At 35.3% G+C, this 19,496-nt stretch overlaps 1 protein-coding gene across 1 annotated transcript in view; it reads right to left on the bottom strand.

The window, feature by feature from the left end:
- Window positions 1–2,461: 2,461 nt before the first annotated feature.
- LOC129230486 (TOX high mobility group box family member 3-like) overlaps window positions 2,462–19,496 on the bottom strand; it is a 117,083-nt gene continuing 100,048 nt past the window's right edge. The window contains exon 7 of the mRNA XM_054864887.1: window positions 2,462–2,584. Coding sequence (XP_054720862.1) covers window positions 2,462–2,584 — 123 coding nt within the window. The remainder of the gene's footprint in view (window positions 2,585–19,496) is intronic.

The raw sequence follows: 19,496 nt of genomic DNA, 5'->3' as shown, positions 1-19,496 counted from the left end.
GTCGTCAAGTTTTTGCATGTGTCATTTTGTTTTTGTTGGGAATATTGCTTCCTCGTCAAGCATGGGGAGGGATCAGAAAAAAAAAAAGAAAAATATAGAAGAAAGTTTCGTGATGGCCACAACATACTAGTTTTTTGATATCATGATTTTTACTTTCTTCTATATCTAATATATAGAAGAAAGTATTGGATTCGTGCAAATTTTCGAATTTCGAAGGATTCGAACGTTTTGAGGTGTGCTGAGTCCATTTCGATCATTTTTGGAAAATGTCTGTCTGTCTGTATGTGTGTGTGTATGTGTGTCACGTCTGTGTGTGACCAGTTTTTTGTGGCCGCTCTACAACAAAAACTACCGCATGAAATCGAACGAAATTTGGTACACATATGTGCCCCTATGTGAACGTGTGCCCATTAGTTTTTGGCGCGAATTCCTCCAAGGGGGGGTGGAGCAATGGGACGTTTTTCGAGTTACGCGTGCTTGCTATTCCTCAGGAAGTAACTGGCGGAATCAAACAAAATTTGATCCATATGTTGGTATTAACAGGAACAGGTGCTGATTCAATTTTGGTGTCAATAACTCAAACGGGGGTTGAGCTATAGAACGTTTTTTGTCGTCAATTGTGACTGCTGTATCTCAAGAAATAATGAACGGAATGAAAGAAAAATTTATCGGCAAGTAGCCCTTAGTGGGTATAAGAACTGATTTTATTTTTGTGTCAACAGCTAAAAAGGGGGGGTAGCGCAATCACCCGTTCTTTTTTTCCATTTTGAGTGCCCTATCTCAAGAAGTAATGCTACGTTCTGGTTGAAATATGGAATATATGTGAATCCATATGTAAACAGGCTTTGGTTCTATTTTGACGCCGATCGCTCCAAGAGGTGTTGATTTTTTTTTTTTTTTTTCGAATAAAAATATTTTTATTAATGCAACAATAAGAAAGATAAATCGTAATAGATTGTCGTCTGCGTATTTCTCGTGATTTTAATTGTATGGAAATGATAGGAAATATTATCGCAATGATTTAAAATTTTTAACTGTTGCCATCTTATGTTTGTTAACAAATAAAATATTTGTAATTCATTCAAGCAAGGCTTTTAAAATAACTTTCAATTTTCGCTCTTTGCTTTGCTTTCGCAATAATTCAGACATTGGGATAGTCGTCAAGTTTTTGCATGTGTCATTTTGTTTTTGTTGGGAATATTGTTTCCTCGTCAAGCATGGGGAGGGATCAGAAAAAAAAAAAGAAAAATATAGAAGAAAGTTTCGTGATGGCCACAACATACTAGTTTCTAAAGTTAATATTATTATCATTATTTGGATTATAGTTTCTCGGGAAAAATATATTTCATACAAGACGTTCTTACTATTATAGATGGTTTTATATTATAAATCAACAAAATGTACGGTTATTTTTTTTTCTCATATATGTATTGGCTTTTTTCCCCTCTTCAATTTTTGTTTTAGACACTACTCGTATGCATAAAATATGACTTACCTTTAGCCCTCGGCTCATTTTTCCTTTGTGTACTATTTTGTAAAATTTTCGGTGAATTTATTTTTATGAATTCTGGATTTGCTTCTAGAAAATCTAAAATTATTTCGATGTGATTCTTTGCAACGTAAAACGTATTCTTTGAAGTATGAGCCATTAGCGTGCCAATCGTCAAAATTCGCGCCTTATCTTGCACGGATGGAGCAAAACAAAAAGTATCTGCGCCTAAAGACCATTGGTTGGAAGAAATCACGTGCCTCCTCCCCTCCCCCCGCGCCGCTAAAACCGGCGAAAAACTCTTCCTCCCCCATCGCGGCTGGAACTTGGACTCGTCGCCACATTGTGATAAGAATTTTTTTATCTCAGAATTCCACTTTGCGAGATTTCTCGTCACGTGATCGGCTCTGACGTAACGTTTCGAACTCGAAGGTAGAAAATGCTTGGAATGACCTCCCTGATCTCTTTATTAATCCACAATATACGAGCAGCTTTCATATTGTGCGTATGGAAGATTCACTCATACTTATTGTCGCTCTATAACGTCGACGTTTTGCAATTGTTCAAGCATCTCGAGAATCTTGGCTTTTTTTTTTTTAATCAAAAACTTTCTTTTTCTTCCCATATTCAAAGTTTAGATAAAGGTGACACTAAGGTGATTTAGAATGACAAAAATAAATAAATAAAAGATGCTGAGTGGTTATTTGATGAACAAGACTAGTTTGGTGTGGGAACTTTGGCTGTCAGTGATGCTTAAAGGGATGTAAAAACATTCACGAAATCAATATTTAGTAACCAATAATAAAACTGATACTTCCTTCCAAAAAAATTCGTGTTGTGGGAAAAAAATTCGCGTTAGCTCTAAAATTCAATACTCGTGAAAAATTCGCGTAAGTCGAATCGCGTTGTAGTGGGAGTCGACTGTATAACTGAAATGATCCCCTCGCTTGCCACAGAAAATCGAAGAATAGCTTACTTTTGTGGTTCATTGGGATCCCTCTTTTTTTTCTTCTTCTGTGCTTTAGGTTTCTTGGGCGCTCGAACACTTACTTCAGTAGGTTCAGGACTAGGCCGCTGCTTCATAGTACTCATCAACTAAAACGAAATAATTAGCATGATTTTAAAAAACGGAGAACGCTTCCTACAAAACGTAAATAAATGTCGAATACGTATACAGCAAGTGTAGAATGAAATTACAAAAGTGACTTAACGACAGTCCTATTTTCATGGAAACTAAACGTTTCATGAAAATAAATACTATTATCAGCAACCGAAATTTTAAGAGGTTTTTTTTAAATGAGTACTTAAATTTGAAAAAATCTAAATATGTTCAGTAATTTAATGCTTTTTTTAAAGTGCTCCGATAGCAGGCAATAAAGGAAAATGGTTAAAAAATAAGTGTATTTATTTTCCTAATAAACGAACAATTTTTTGAATCAAACATCCTATGCTGTACAGTGTACACGTAATCAGAACCGGTGCTAGTAGTAGTTCTATCGCCCTATACGCCACTTGCTTACTCAGTCAAGTTTCGCCCCCCCCCCCCCCCCCCCGCAACATGCCGGGGGAAAAACATTGTCGCACTGACGCAATAAGTTGCAATAACAAATAAAACCGGAGGATTTGAGGTGTGGGAAATATCCAGGCAATTTTGAGACAGGGGTGGGGCGGGGGATAGGTATTTTTATGTTTTCTGTTACGTTCGTAGTTGAAGTACAAAACAGCAAAACAAAGAGTAAACAATAAGTGGATTTGGCGCTAACAACGAATAACGACGGAATTGACGAACGGAATTGACGAACTTAGCTGTATCTTCTGAAATGCTGGCCATTTCAAATTTTTCCGGGAGGGGGGGGGGGGGGAATGCTCAACGAAGTGGGAAAAAATTCTGAAACATATAGTACAATCTCAAATCCTGGACTACAGGGAAGGGGGGCCTTTTCTGCCCTCCTAAATAACGGTCATATCCTCTGCTATCTTTTAACATTCCTCGCAGTGAGCAAAAAACTTTTTTTCAAGAAAAAAAAACTTTTTGTTTTTGTTTCATCAAATATTTTATTTCTTTCAGCAAGTATTATCCACATTTAGTGTTGAGAATAAGTAGTAAATGAAATACTTTTCAGTTAAAAATATTTTTACATTTTTTGAGGAAAATAGGAGGGATAAGAAAAATTCTCACGTGGCGTGTTCTCTTGACGTCGGAGAGTAACTGAGGGAAAGATAGACTGGAGGGTTAAAAACAAAAATGAACTTGGTCTTCTGTGGTCGTGAGCTTTTTTATTTTCGACCAGTGATATGCCGGATATCCGTATCCGTGGAGATCCGAGAGAAAATAAAGATCCGTATCCGTTACGTTGTTGACGGATCTTTAACATTCGTAAACTTGAACACAAATTTGAATTTTAACTATAGGTGGGTATAAAACACTATTAAATTCCATTTAAATTAGTCGATTTCATTCCTTAATGAAATTGTAAGGAATGACTTCCGAAAGTAAAAAGGCAATTTTTAACTCCCGACGCAACAAGGAAGATGGTAATAAGTTAGATGTGTTTACCTGTGGCATCATAGCTCTTAAACAGATGAACCGATTTTGATAGTTTTATTTTTTTTCAAAAAGAGACATTATCGAAAGTGTTCTTAGCTTGGTATCGTCATTGAAAAGCTTGAATTACCCGAAATATTAATATTAAACACTAAACAAGCCCTTTTCGTAATTTTGGTAGTGAAAATTTACCCACATGTTAAAAATATTGGCACCAATCGAAAGGAAGAAATTTCCTACGCGTTTATTATTCTTTCAAGTTGCATACATTAAAAATTATAATCGTTTAAAATAAATTTTACATACAATCCTAAGATTTTATACACGCGATTCGTAACCATTCTTATCGTTGGGAGCAGGGCCGATCCTAGGGTGTTGGCCGCCCCTGTGCAAAGACATAATGTGCAGCCCCTCAAGAGTAATTTGCATATTTTGACTAATCTTTGACGTCTGTATGAATCTTTCTTTAAATTTCTATGCCAAGTTCGAATTTTTTTTAAAAAAAGGGGGGGGGGGGAGAACAGAAGCATGGATCTTATAAAAAGGAAGAAATTTTTTATAGTAAGAAACTCCTTAGATACAATTTATATCTTTGAAGAAAGTACAGTCGGACCTCCATATATCGAAGTAGCAAATTGTCGGAAAAAAATTCGATATATAGAAATTTCGATATATAGAAACAATCTGTTTTTATCGTAAAAATCTCCTAAAACATTAAAATTAAAGCTAATTTTCGTGTATGAAACCCAATTTCTAATTTATACGAGCATCGGATTATATGAAAGTTAAGAATTAAAAAATTAACATAAATTACATTTTTGCGCCTTCATACATCTTCATTCTTCTGCAATTCAACTTGATCCGCAACATTAGGGTATTTTCGTTTTGACAATGTAATCGAGAGAAAAGTAAAAAACCAATCTACTTAACCTGAATGATTTTTACTGAAGCTAAAAAGACTAAAAATAATAATCAACAGACAAAAGGGATAACTTGAAACTGATTTTTCAGTGTTACTGGTTATAACTAAGATTTGAAATGAACTTGACGGAATTTAAGAACTCCAGAACGGAACACAACGACCTATCTTCACACCCCTAAACCCCAGATTCTTTATGAGTTTCATAGCAACCTTTAGTGAACATTCTACTACTTTCATTTTTCATGAGACAAACAGTCTAAAGTGAAAAAAAAAATCTACGAATGTCTCGAGAGAAATTTCGATATATAGAGATTTTTTCGATACATAGAAACAAATTTTGTATGTAATGAACATGGAAATGTGCTGGGATTTCGATATATAAAAAATTTCGATATGTGGAAGTTAGATATATGGAGGTTCGACTGTAATAGATACCAAAATTTACTAGTCGTAAAAACGCATTTTATAGTCTTTTTTCGGTGACATCAGAGAAGGGACGGAGGAAATGGAAGCGTGGGGGGAAGTGTCAGGGGTTCAGGGGAGGAGGATTGCTCCAAGAAAATTATCGAAATTGGCGTATGAGAAATATTTTTAGTTAATCTTTAGTTGTGTTTGGTTGCAAGGACAAAAGAGTCAAGTATATTCAAGGTGCAGGGAGAAATTTTCGAAATTGACGTCAAATATCGCAATTTTAGGAACTTTTTCGAGACTTTAGGTGAAAGTAATGTTGCAGTTCTTTCCTAAAATTCTTTCAAAATTGAAATCAAATTGAAGCTATTTTTTAAGACCGTAGCTTAGGAAGGATCGGCGTTCTTCCCGAAAAATCTCCGAAACTGAAATTTTAAAGCCGCAATTTTGGGTTACCTTTGTTGACGCAGCGTTGCAAGAGGGAGGGAGATTCAATCGTCTCCCATCGAAAGATTTCGAAATATAAGTTTAAAACGCAAATTTAGGCCATCTTTGGTGACGGTAAGGGATCTGGCGGCTATCCTCCGGTAATTTCTCGGCACTATTTTTTCAAAAACCCGTTTTTGGCTAGATTAGAAAACAATAGGGGAAACGTGAAAATATTTCGAATTAAAATATTTTTAGGAACTAAAATCCATTATAGGCTATTTTTGGGAAGGAAGGATTTTGGAGCTTAAAGCGGATATTTCTAAAATCGCAATTTTATATTATCGTTGGTGACGTTAACAAAACTGGAAAGCTTCTACGACGGATCTTTCGGATATTTTTCAACATTAATATCTGAAATATATAACTATAGACTTTTGTCCAACTCACCTCGATGATTGATGGATATGCCCTAGCGCCGTAAAAAGTTGCATAAGTCTGGCAGTTCTCCTCCGGAATTCTTTAGAAATATAAGTCCCAAAATCGTACTTTAAGCATTGTTTGATAACGATGGGACTAAGAGCGGGCGGGGTTCAGTGTGCCCTCACGAACTGTGTTTTTGAAACTGAAGTCAATTTCAGGCTAGTTTAGGCAGGAAGCTGTGGCTACACGGAACCGTCCAAAAACGAAATTTTCAAGTATAGTGATTGCGTTGGAGAAAAGGGGGATCCGGGGTCTTTCCCCAAAAGTTCTTGAAACTGATGTTTGAAAAACGCAATTTTAGTTTGTTTTTCAATACGTTAAGTGAGAGGGGATAGAATTAGGGGCTACTCTAAAGACGCTAATTGAGACTGTCTTTGGTAGTAATGTTTGCGAATGGATTTCAAGGGTCCTCCACTGCAAAAATTTCGAAAAATGCCAAAGCAATTTTATATGACGTTTGATGATAGGAAGAGCTGTCATCTAAAAACACGTTTTGGATTTTGGAGCCAACATTTTTAGGCTATGTTTGATTAAGTTAAGGTGGAAGAGGTGAATCAGAGACTTAATTGGGTCCTTAAGATCGATAGTTCAACCAGCGAAATTTTCCGAAAGTAAAGTCCTAGAAATGCAATTTTAAGCTTTCTTTAGTTTCGTCAAGGAGGTCCTGGCATTCTTTTGGATCTTCGTTATGGAGCCACATTTAAATTTGCTTCCCGGGGCAAGGGCCCTGTCCTCCTACCTGATCTGAAACCGGGCAGTTCATTCAAGATTTTAATCAGAAAAATTGTCGTAAAGGGAGAAAAGTACAACATTTTAGTTCGTCATTCATATATGTTACTCTCAAGAGGGAGTCGCAATTTTTCACTTTCTTTCCACGCATCCACGATTGTTAAACACAGAGTTTGTTACATAGTTTGTTGTTTGAAATGCTTGCGTGAGTATCTAATCAGTGCAGCTTTTTTTTTTTTTTTAATAAATAAAATATGTCTTCATTCATGAAATACACCGCCAGCTCAGTCATTTCCAGCCGAGGACTGCAGTTTCGTGCTTATTAGCACTTATCAGCCTGGCATAGGAAAGTGACTGAGCCGGAGATGGAGAACCTCTTAAGGAAGCCAAGAGTGCCAAACAAACTGGTAGCTAAAATAAAAATAGAATTAGCACAGACCAGACGAGTGACCGAAGCAATGGTTCGGTTCAACTCGAAGATTGAAGATTGTATTTCATGTATTTCTACTTTAGCCCTGGCTAATTGGGCGGTAATTTACTGAATATATGTCTTTATTGTTTAGGTCTATAAAAGCTTGGGGGTAAACATTAGTGGCCGCCCTCGGTCCTCCTTTTAGACAGCACCATTTCATGCTTCAGAAGGGGGCCTTTCCCCTCCCCTGTATCCACGCCTGATTACGGGTTCTGTCACAAACTTTGCCACCAAATGAAGCATGTGTGTTAAGAGTAGATATTAATGGACAATAAACCAACACAATGTTCCCTAACATTCTACTTTTCTTAAACTATGCTATGCTGTCCAGAAATCGACATACTTTGACAATTGAACATTTAAAAATCAGCATATTTATTCTACTTATTATAAGCTATCTTGTGAGAAATTCTTGAGGAATTTTGCTTGATTATAAGAGCTATATGATGCGGCCTGCGGCCGCCCCTTGCTTTGGCCGCCCCTGTGCGGCGCACACTCTGCACACCTGCTAGGATCGGCCCTGGTTGGGAGATCAGAAGAAAATGATTTAGAATTTTTATCTGTAGCTCGTTTCTATTTGTTAACGATGTTTTGCTATGATCCGCGAGATTTATTTCAATGAGGTCAGCTTTCTGGGTCAGGATTTTTTAAATTTTAATTTAATATATTAGTTTTTGTTATTCATTTGGAGCTGTATTACTTTTCATTTTGGTTTTCCTAGGCCTTCTTCGAAAAAAGTATGTTTCTATATCGCTCGTATTACCCATGTATGGATGTGGTTCATTAGCAAAGCTCAACGTCTTCATTTAGTTTGATTTTGAAATGAGTAGTTTTCTTGGTAAAACTGTCTTCGAAGTGTTTTCGCTCGCATGTTCATTCTTACCAGGGGTCGCTATTACACATTTCGTAAATAGCGAACCGATAAAACCGAATTCAATTCCCCCCACCCCCTCCTGATCATTAATAGAGCATTTCGATCATTCAAAAATCTTTAGAGATTCACCACGCTGTTAGTCAAAAATGTCCACTTATGTCTTGATTCCTTACCATAGCTTAAGAAAGACAGCAGAGCAGACCGATCTTTCAGAAGTTTGGTTCTTCCTCAACACTCTTCACTCTATTTAATTAAATTATCAGATTCTAAGTTCCAACAGAAATTTCCTTTCTTGGAGCCATTCTTGCTGAAACAAGAACACAAAACGCTTACCGCAAACGTGAAATTCCCTTTTCAATAATAAAGTGCACGGTTGCTTCGTTCTAGTTTAAATAAGATGAAATCGTGGGACGTTCAACAAAATCGCCTCATTTATGCAGAATTTTTGGTGACGTCAATTTCAGTTTTTCGTCATTTGTATGTTATTAAAAGGTAATTTCGATCTTATTATTTACTTTTGTGAAACATAGTAGCACTTATAAAATGTAACGTTTCAAAAAATTATAGTTTTAAATGTTTATAATTTTCGTAATTTAATAGGTTTGAGCGAAACCTCTGAATGTTTGAATGAAGATGTTTCGATGTTGACTTTTGTAACCGACACGATGTAGCCAAAAAAAGAAGGTCGCAAATGAGCGTCATTAATGCCTATAGGCTTTATATATAACGCAATTCCACATGGAGGCAGGGGGGGGGGAGGGTGCGTTTTAAACAAATTTGTAAAAAATACCGATTTTGAACTGCAACGTGAAATAGGCAACAGACTAAAAACAAATTTAGGTTTGATCATTTCATGCAAAAGCGGTCCAACCGCTAATTTTTGAAATTGTTTCTCAAGTTTAAGCTAACATACAATTTAAAAAAATCGAAGTCCAAAATGATCTCTCACAAATAATGGTGTGTAAAATTTTGATTTAAAATTTTTCAAGCGTCTCAATTTATCAGTGTGCTTAGAGTTAGGTCACCTAGCGATTGAACAACATAGACGTGGTCCAAATGTAAAAACATCTAATTTTTTTATTATCATCACACCTGCTTTTTTTCGAATCAAACCAGTTTGCTTAATTAATGGCTGATAAAAGCCTCATTCGCTCGAGGCAACTTAGTTGAATCAACTTTCGAACGGCGGGCGGTTATTAGGAAGTGTAAAGGTTGAAAAAATAAAGGAAAGTACCGGGGGGGGGGAGGGCACCGTTGGTCGAAGTACTTGGTTTATTATAGTAAAGATAGAACAAGTTTACATTGTGAAACCACCTTTTGAAGAAATGAATATTACTTATAGTATTAAAAGTGGCTTGGTAATCGAAGCTAAGCTTTTTGGGCCGAACAACGATTCGTCAGCCATGACACTTACCTAATAAAAAGGTGTCTTCCACAGAATATTTTTTACAACCATGGCGCTGACAAAACAAAATTCTGCGAAACATAATCATCACTTTGCAAAACAGTTCAATCTCAAGGTACACTAGTAAAAGATAAGTACAATATGAAGCGTCCCCTCCCCCGGTCCCTCTACAAAGGGAGAATATTTTAACCACTTCACATCAAGAAAGAAGTGAGTATAGAATTGTCACATGAACGATTGGTTCCGATTCAGGTAGTTCCGATTGGTTCCGATTCAGGTACCCGACGAGAGGCATCATGTCAGCCTAGTCGGAAACTAGGGGCCCGGGTCTTGGGGGTGGGAGGCGGTGATCTAACACAAAAACAAAAGAAAGAAAAGAAGGATGGAAAGAAAAAAAAAGAAAGGATGAAAGCAAAAAGCGGGGAAATTTTCCGAATAAGAGAAAACAAAGATGAAGTAAAATTTACTGTTTTGGTATTTACTGTTGTGGCACTTAAAAAGAGTTAATCGTTTTCTAGTTAGCAGTTTTGATTTTCTCTCTCTCCCCTTTTTCCTCCTTTTCCCATTTTCTTTCTCCCTCTCTCTCCTTTTTCTTTCCCCCCTTTTCTTTTCCTTCTGTTTTGGGGGGCGGGAGGGGCCCGGCGACATAACTAGGGGCCCGCCCCTGTTCTCTGGGGCCCAGGGTATTGCTCCGTTTTCAAGCTTGTTTGATTTCATTGTAATTGAATGAGAATTACACTAAAGTTAAGCCCCAACTGTACAACTGTAGTTACCGTTTCAAAAAGTAATCAAGAAATCTATGTTATTGAATTCATATAAAATGGAAATTTTCAAAATTGTAGTAAAAATGGTAGAATATTTTAAAATCCAGAATCAACAGTAAAAGATATTTCGCCACATGCTCTAAAATGGTTTCATTACATTCAAATTACATTTTAATATGATAATCTTGTATTTAAAGTAAAGTAAGAAAAACAACGTTAAAAAAGCAAATTTGCCAATTACAGCATACACGTGTTTCGGCGCTACAGGGAACGCCTTTTTCAATGCAAAAAGTAATGAGCTTATGGATGAAAATTACTTTTTGCATTGAAAAAGGCGTTCCCTGTAACGCCGAAACACGTGTCTGCTGTAATTGACAAATTTCTGCTTTTTTAACGTTGTTTTCTTACTTTACACTGTTATGCACAAAGGTATTTATTTATCTTAATCTTGTATTTGTTTTATCAGATCTTTATCTCACTATTCTCAATTGTCTTAAGATTTAAACTGCCGTCAAGCGACACAATTACACGCAAAAAATACCAACCATGACGAAATCACGAATAGATGGAACGATCGACAACGTTCTAACGGCACTTCTAACGACATTTTGAAAAAATAATCTGTTTTCCACCTTTTCCCGCGATTGTCAAGGCCAGTACACCATCTAGGAGGTCATAGACAGAGATTAATTTCACTAGGAATCAATCTTCGATGATATCGCAGTGTGAGGTCTACCGATTTTAGTTACCTAGCTTGCTACCAGATGGTGTCATTACTCAGTTATTTTGCTAATTCGTGAAGATACCGTTACAGTAGAGCTGTATGGCGCCAAAAATAATAATTAAATGCTATGACGCAAACACTTCGGCGTTACCCAAGTTTCGCATGACGATGAGTTTTTAATTTTACTTCAACAAAAAGTCACCAAGTAAACTCTTAATGACATTAGTGAAGTGTGTTTGCCAAATTTTGTGATTCTTAAAGTGCCGGAGGCATCATTATTATAAGCTAGGGATATTCCTGCCAGTTTTTACTTTTCTACGGTGTACGGGAAATTTCTTCCATCCTCATTTTTATTTATCCAAGACTAAGTAGATTTTTTTTCTATCTTTCGTCACTGCTCTTCAAAAACACTACCACGGGAGATAGAAAAAAGAACCTCATTCCCACTAATGAAAAAATCAAAATTAAAGAGCAAACCAAAGAGATATAAAGCGAAGTAAAATAATGAAAAAAAATTATGTCCATAAACGAGAGTAAAATATTTCAGCATTTGCCTGCAAATTAATCTTGCTTTCCAAGTTCTTGCAGGTGATGAAGAAATAATTAAATCAGTTTTCCTTCACGGAGGGGAAAAGAGAAAAACGAGAAGGTAGAGGGGGAAAAAAAAAAGAACTGAACTAATGAATAAATATTAGATGCAGAGGGGAGAAGTAGAGGGAAAAATCCTTACGACGAAAAATTACTTCAGCTCCAAAGTAATGGAAATTAAAATCAATAGCTTCATTAACTTCACTGATGCATGGATAGGAAAAAGTAAGTTTTTTTAAAAACCTTTTTGTACTTGCATTCGGAATTTTTCGTTTTGTTTCCATCCCTTACACTTTTTAAGGTTTTATTTCTTGTTTCATTTTGCAAATGTAAGAAAAAAGTACATAAGTAAATAAAATAAAGAACGAAAAAAAAAGTTGTTAGCTCGAGGTATGCCTGTGTAATGAACTTAAAAGGGGAAGAGAGAGAGAGAGCTGAGAGCTAAGGGAAAAAAAGTAATAGCGTGCAATAATGGTGTTGTGCAGATCAAATTGCTGCGAGGATGGGGGAGGGAGGAATAGAAAAATATAACTCTGACTGGATGTTCTTTCTTTACCCTACCCGTTTTTCGTCGCTTTTCTTTCCTTTTTTCCTATTTTTTTTTATTAACGAATACCAAATGAAGTCGGTTTAAAAATAAGGCGTTTTTTCGCTTCCTTTTTTTCGCATAACATTTTAATACATTTAAAAGCAACTAAAGCCTTTTTTCTCTCAACTGTAACGTTTTTTAAAGCTCATCTCCGAAATAACGAAGGGATAATAAGGAAGGGGGGAAAATCCGTTTGTAATTAACTTCTTTGTACAAGTTATTCTCGCCCTCTTAAAAATTCATCAACGCCTGATTAATAAAAAGCCAAGTCTCAGTGCTTGCGTAATTAAAGGTGTGTTAATTAATAGAGTACTTAAAGCATTTATTTTCGTGTCTTTTTAAAAGAAGCTGTGATTTTAGAGTAATCGCCCGGGTAATTTGTTTAATTTGATAAATGATGTGTCTCTCGTTGTTAATTATGCAACTGCTCCTTCGACATCGGCAATTTTTTTAATTGACTTAAATTAACTTTTTTCTTCTTTTTTTAAGTTCTATCAGTAACGACTTTTCCCTTGCAAAATCATTCAAAATCAACGACAGTAATTAACATTTGCTGTCTTCATTTTTTTTGGTAATACATTTTGAAGTGATATCTAACCTATTTTGAAAACCGGGGAGGTGGGGGGGGGGAGGACTATCATTAAGTGAAAAAAAAAAAAAACCTCCGACCCCAAGGGTAAACTTCATATTAAGATGAATCTCGTGAGCCAGAACTCAGGTTAGAAAAAAAAAAAAGTAAAAAAATTTCTGGATAACATTTGAAAACACAAGAAAAGGAAAGAAAATCATGACTAAGTTTAGCTATGGGTTCGTAATTAAAGCAGGAATTGGTCAATGGGGGGAGCTGGTCCAATCATTGGCTTAGTAAGGGCTTAGGCAAAGAGCTCAAGTCACGTGACTCAGCAAAGACGAATACGTTTTGCCTGAAATTGGCGAAACCTGTTTTCTTCCACTGCTTCGCTTAAAATCTATCACATGACTTGGTGTCTTTGCTTTACGAATGAAAGTCTTCACTCCCTCCATTTTATCCCTTCTCGATTGGTTTGTCCGCAAATGATCTCACGCTTTGCGAGGGGCGTTGTGAAATTATGACAAGGACCCCTTCTTGTCAAAATTTTATTAACTTATCAAGAAGGTGATGAAGTGAAGTTTGGCACTTGGCTATAAAGAAGGAAGATGGGGTCAAATATCTTGAAAAAAGTTCGACATCGCTACTTACGGACAACTGCTAGTAGCAAAAGCAGAATCAAGATGCAAAACTGAAAAGCCTTTCAAATGCCTTCTGAAATACCAAATTCAATTACAAGTTTTTAATTGGTTATTAAGGGGTTGTCCACAAATGATGTCACAATTGAAGGGAGAGGGGGTTCGTAAAATATTGACAAGGGGGGGGGGGGATTTGGCACAAGAAGTGTACATCTCGCATTTTTCAAAAGAATAAGTTTTTGAAAAATAGCTTGACATGTGACAAAAAGGGGCGGGGAGGAGTATAGTGGTATATCATCTAGAAGTTTCAAAAAAAAAAAAAAAAGAGCTCTTTTATTCTTATTTAAGTCTATTGTTTATGGCCAAGGTCGCCAAACCACCACGTTCCTGTAATCCAGCCGATCAGTGAGCGAAGCGGTTCTTTTGAACGAAAACTTTTAAAACTTCATATCTTGCCAAATTTGTTCTTTCCACCAAAGATAAAGATCTTCCACTGCACTGATCTTTGGTGTACAGAACTACCCTGTTGTAATTTATCTGAACGAAAATAAAATTTGTTTCGCCTTTAAATTCCAACATCTTTTCCTTTAATAATGTACTGATTAGTTTGACAATCCTTAAAGTCCCTTAATTCTCTTATCTTGACTGGTACCAAAACTCAAATGGATTTGAGCTGAGAAACAAATGTTGCTAGGTGCAATCCTTTCTAAACATTTGGTTAGGAAAACCTAAAGAACCGATCCGGCCACATGATTCAACTACGACGAAAGAAGACACGTTTTACGTGAACCTTCCAGTACTTTAGATATAGTTTAAAATATATCACGGGACCTAAAATCCTTGCTTTTAAGAAATGAAGGCTTCACTCTCTCTCTCTCTCTCTACGTTTTATCTATCCTCAATTGACATATATCACAGTAGGAAATTTCATTACAAAAAGCAGAGCTGGCTTTCTTATTGTCCTTTGGTAACGGGTTAAATATTTATTTCAGTTCTCGCTCAACAATACGTTAAAATAAATATTAATCATTTGGGAGATATAGCCATCCAATTTTTAAATTAATTAATTAATTAACAAAAACGTTTCCGAATCGATCCATCGCGCTTCGAAACCATGCTTGCCACAACTCAATTACACACAAAAAATTTGATCAAAATCGGTTCAGTCGTTTAAAAGCCTTATGGTGACAAATGTACGCACAGAAGATTTTTATATATTAAGATAGGCAACATTTTGTGAGGTTTAATACTTTGTTGAGATTGAGTTTACAGCAACGTCTCAAGAATAAGTCCTACTCCTTTTTTTTTTTTTTTTTTGCTCCTAGAAGCCTGTCCCGCAATTACTGTTCCTAAATCTGGCAAAACTGCCGCAGACTCCAGTGAACATTTCAGTTTGGAAAGGTTTAGAGAATGTTTGAAAAATGTTGGATCGTTATTTCTAATTATTATTTTTCAATTTAAGACACGATTTGCACATAAATACTCTAATATGGGGGTAAAAAAATACATGTACTTATTAATATCATATTCGAATGAAAATGTTTTTTTTTTTTCATAGAATGGATTTTGTTCTTGTCTTCCAACGTAAAATGAAATGAGTTATAAGATAAGCGTATCCACTTTTTTCAAAGTTTTACTTTTATACCATTTGATGGAGCCTTTTATTATTTTTTTTTTTTTTCACATTCACCCCAGATGAAGTATGACCGATGATTCAAAATTTCAATCCCAAGAAGAGTTACAAGCGTTTGAACTTGGAATTTGAAAGCCTTCGTTCAAGTTTAAGTCCTAAATTATTTTTGTTTTGCAAACTAGAAAATCGCCCGTTTAAGATATGACGGGTGAAAATTGCTTCTTCATTTTAACGAAGCAATTGCCTGTTAGGTGACATTTTGATCGTTGAAATTTTAACCCTAACTCCAGTGGATTAACCCTAAACTCCAGTAGTCACAGTTGACCGCTTTTTTGTTTCTTCATTCCCCTGAAATGACATTCTTACCAATAAAACAGTTAAATTGCCGGATCGAGTTCGGCCTTGTTACAATAAAGCCTTTCCCTGTATGTTAAACATTACCAGCGCAAGTTTCATTGTTGATGACGTCAGGTGCGTTACACGATCATTGGCTATTATTTACAGAGGATGCTATATCCCCCCTCTTTCATTGGTAGCTGTCTTTTCTTATTCTTTGAAAACGAAAAATCGTTTTGCACTATAATGACCCCCCCCCCCCCCCCCCCGCAACTGTGTTAACATGCCTTTTGTACACATTTTTCAGAGATGAAATTATTTGGGTGTAGAGTTTGAATAAACGCCGAGTCTTTTTCCTTTTCTACAAACGTTACTTTTTAATGGGGCTTTTAAGGACTATTGCCTTTATTCTAATGTTATTATGTTTTGGGAACGTTATTTGCGGCTGCTTAGCTATATTCATTCAAGAGCTATTAAACAGTTCGAGCGTTGGTAAATTCATTTGTAAGCATTTTAAATCCAATTAAAGGTGATTTCTTTTTCTTTTTGAAAATGGTCTTTTTCTTTAGTCATCACAACGATGTTTTTTTTTTCTTTTTCTGAAGCTATACCTTTGAATGAAAGAACAAGACTGAAGTTAAAATGGCAACTTTCATAAGAGCACCCCCCCCCCCCATATCGAAAGTTTATTTAAACACCCACAGCAAATACGGCGGTTTTTTCCCTCCAAAATTTTACCAATTGGCAAAATCTTGCCGATGATCTAAATTGTGATAAAAACCAGTTTTTACTTTTAATCAAAGATGGAATTACACTTATTGTCCCCAAAGCAGAATACTTGACGATGTTCTGCAACGTAAAATTAATTGACTAAAATTGTTCTGCAAGTACTTCAAGCATTGTATACACAAGCAACCTATGTGATCTTTTCTACAAATCGGGAGTCCTAAATTAAAATCTTTTCTTATTGAAGTTTTTTTTTTTTTTTTTTTTTTGAAATATTTTCTGGATGCAAAAGGATTGAAATCTCAAACAAGGCACGCAATTTTTGGCGATGCATGTTTCAATGTTGGCATGTTTCCAAAACATACGTTTATTGAGGAAATTGTATTAATTGTAGTTGATGAAAATAGATAGGGAAAAATAAGGAACGGGGAACGCTAAAAAAAATAAGAATCTTTTCAGATTTAGAATGAATTTTCTGCAGAAAATCAAACATCTTCCAACTCAAGATAGAATTTTGCACAAATTCTGCAGATTTCTTTAAGTTCAAAGTGAGTCTGCAAATTCAGTGCAGTTCCTGCACATGACTTTCAAATTCAACATTTTTTGCGAACTTTCCGCCGAGTTATCGTATTTTGCGAGAATTTTAGATTTTCTTCAAATTTAAAGAAATCTGCAGAACTTTCTATCTTGAGTTGGAAGATAACGTAATCTAACTTTCTCTTTAAGAATCTGCAGTTTCTCCTTCAGAAATTTGTAGAATTTCTGCAGAAAAAATTGTCTGAGTTTTCCTCTCACTGCTTTGGGGCTTATCATCAACTCCTTTTTGCTATCTAGTATACCAATTTTAAATCCCGCAGATCTCAATAGACTTTTGGAGCAAAATATCTGGTAATGGCATCTTGGATGCAAGCCAAATTTTCAAGATTTAGTCTCATAGAAAGTGTTTTTGCAATTGGAAGAAATGGAAATCAGATGGTGCAATTTGTGGCGAGATTATTTCCCTAATTATCAGCAGAAAAAGAGTGATTCTAAAACGTGATAATGCAAAACCTCAAAAGTTCTGTGGTGGGTTGCTCCACCCATTACACTCACCTGACATTGCACTATCTGATTTCCCTTTATTCTGATCTAACAAAAAAAAAAAAAAAAAAGAAAGAAAGAAAGAAAAAAAAAAAGACCCTTGCAAATTTGTCCGACATTCAAAGTACCAACATTCAAAATACCGTCATTCAAAATACCATCATTCAAAATGCCATCGCCAGATATTTTGTTAAAAAATAAATTTCTATTGATTGGAGATTGAAAATTTGTGCATGACACAGCAAAAGAGTTGCTGATAATTAGGGTAACTACAAAATTATAAAAACAATAATAATAAATAAATAAAGAAGAAGAAAAACACCTGCTTCTTGACTTTAAAATCTTTAATGAAATTTATCAAAGACTGAAAAGCTAACTTTTTTTTTTAGAATTCTCTTCTTATCATGATTTAATTAATGACTTTTTTAAAAAAATCAACTGATTTAAATTAAGTTGATTAATATCACTCAACCCTGTTTCGCAAATATTTTCTGATCTGGGTTGAAAACACAGTTAGTTGCTTTTAATGGCACCTTGATAGGAAGTCACGGGAGGGCTTTGACCTCCCAAAAATTTTTTCTTATTCGGCAATTTTTGTTCAATGGTTAAGTGGTGACAGTATTGCAATTGTTGCATTTCTTCTTCTTTATTTTCATCTTTAATTTTAAAATGATGCTTAGTGTATCTTCTCATTAAATGTCACTTTTGCATGCTTGTATTTAATCATCCCATAAAATTCAGAGTTCATTTCAATCCCACAAAATTCAGAGTCCATTTGGTAAACTGAAACTATCCTCCCAAAAATTAAAGTTTTGGTCGCCCTTAGTTGCTTTAACTCATCATATGATGTCTTTTCACTTAGAGACAGGACTTTTATTTTAACTATATAGTTTTAAAAGTCTGAAACATTCTCTTTTCTGTAATAGCAGGGGGAAAAAAAGTGGAGTAAAACATTGTCTCTCAAAAATATCAATCCAAAAAATTTGACATTTGAAATTTTTAGGAACGGTGTACATTCACATTGGCACTAAAGTATGAGAATGAAACTCTATGGCTTTTCCAGGTTTTGCAGTTTTAGAAAAAAAATCTAGTTCAATTGATGTCAACTTGCATTATCTATTAATGACAAACTTTTACTAGATGTTTTTAATTGTAAATAAGTCCTACCTTGGGTACGTTCGAATAGAGCAACAGGTTAAACCGGGCTCACTGCATACTACATTACGACAGGAGCATTCTAATAGGTTACTGGTTAGTTGATCGTACATGCAAATATTCTATAAAAAACTCGCCACATAAACCAGAGATCATCAAATGTGATGAAATCAATCTGGGTTAACCACTTGCTCTATTTGAACATATTATTGAATTAAAATGTATATGAAAAACCACAAATAATCATCAATGAGTATGGTGATAAGAAACTTTCAACTCTCAATTTTAGCAAAAAAAAAAAAAAATTGTGCAAAATTTTTTTGATGAAAATACTTCATGAGAATTTGAGATTGTTTTAAAACAAACTAAGTTCGACAAAATGGAAACAACTTGTTTTGAAAAAAAAAAAAAAGCAAAGTAATAGTTATTAGTGGTTGGTTGGGTTTTAAAAAAGCTATCTCCCACCGTGTAGGATATTTTATTTAGTCGTCAAAGTAATGTATAATTGCCAAGTGAGGGTGGTTATTTTCAGGCGATGACTTTAGTGTCAGTGGTTCTTCTAGAAAGGGGGGGGGGGGGGGGGGAATCACTCTCAAATTTTTTTTGGCTACAACACTGCTTGGTGGGCTTGCTTATACAGCCATGGGCAGTTAAATAGTAGTATCTGCAGAAATGAGTCTTCGAGATATTTGAAACGCATTTTAGATTCCATGTACCAACAATAGGGATATGTTGGAGTTGGATTTTTTTTTTTTTTTTCAGTAGGAACCAAATAAGCAAGCTTGTACAATAAAGCTGACATAGAATAGATGACCAAAATGTAAAAACATAAAACATTTGCAGTTATTGTCCTTTACCAGCCCACTACAGTATAAGCTCTACTATGAAGCATTAATACCTTTCTAGAAGCCAAATTTCATCATCAAACTTTGTTACTGTATT

The sequence above is a fragment of the Uloborus diversus genome, chromosome 9 (genome assembly GCF_026930045.1).
Source record: "Uloborus diversus isolate 005 chromosome 9, Udiv.v.3.1, whole genome shotgun sequence".
Lineage (NCBI taxonomy): Eukaryota > Metazoa > Arthropoda > Arachnida > Araneae > Uloboridae > Uloborus > Uloborus diversus.
Note: the sequence above shows the minus strand (reverse complement) of the source record. Positions and strands in the feature narration are given on the sequence as shown.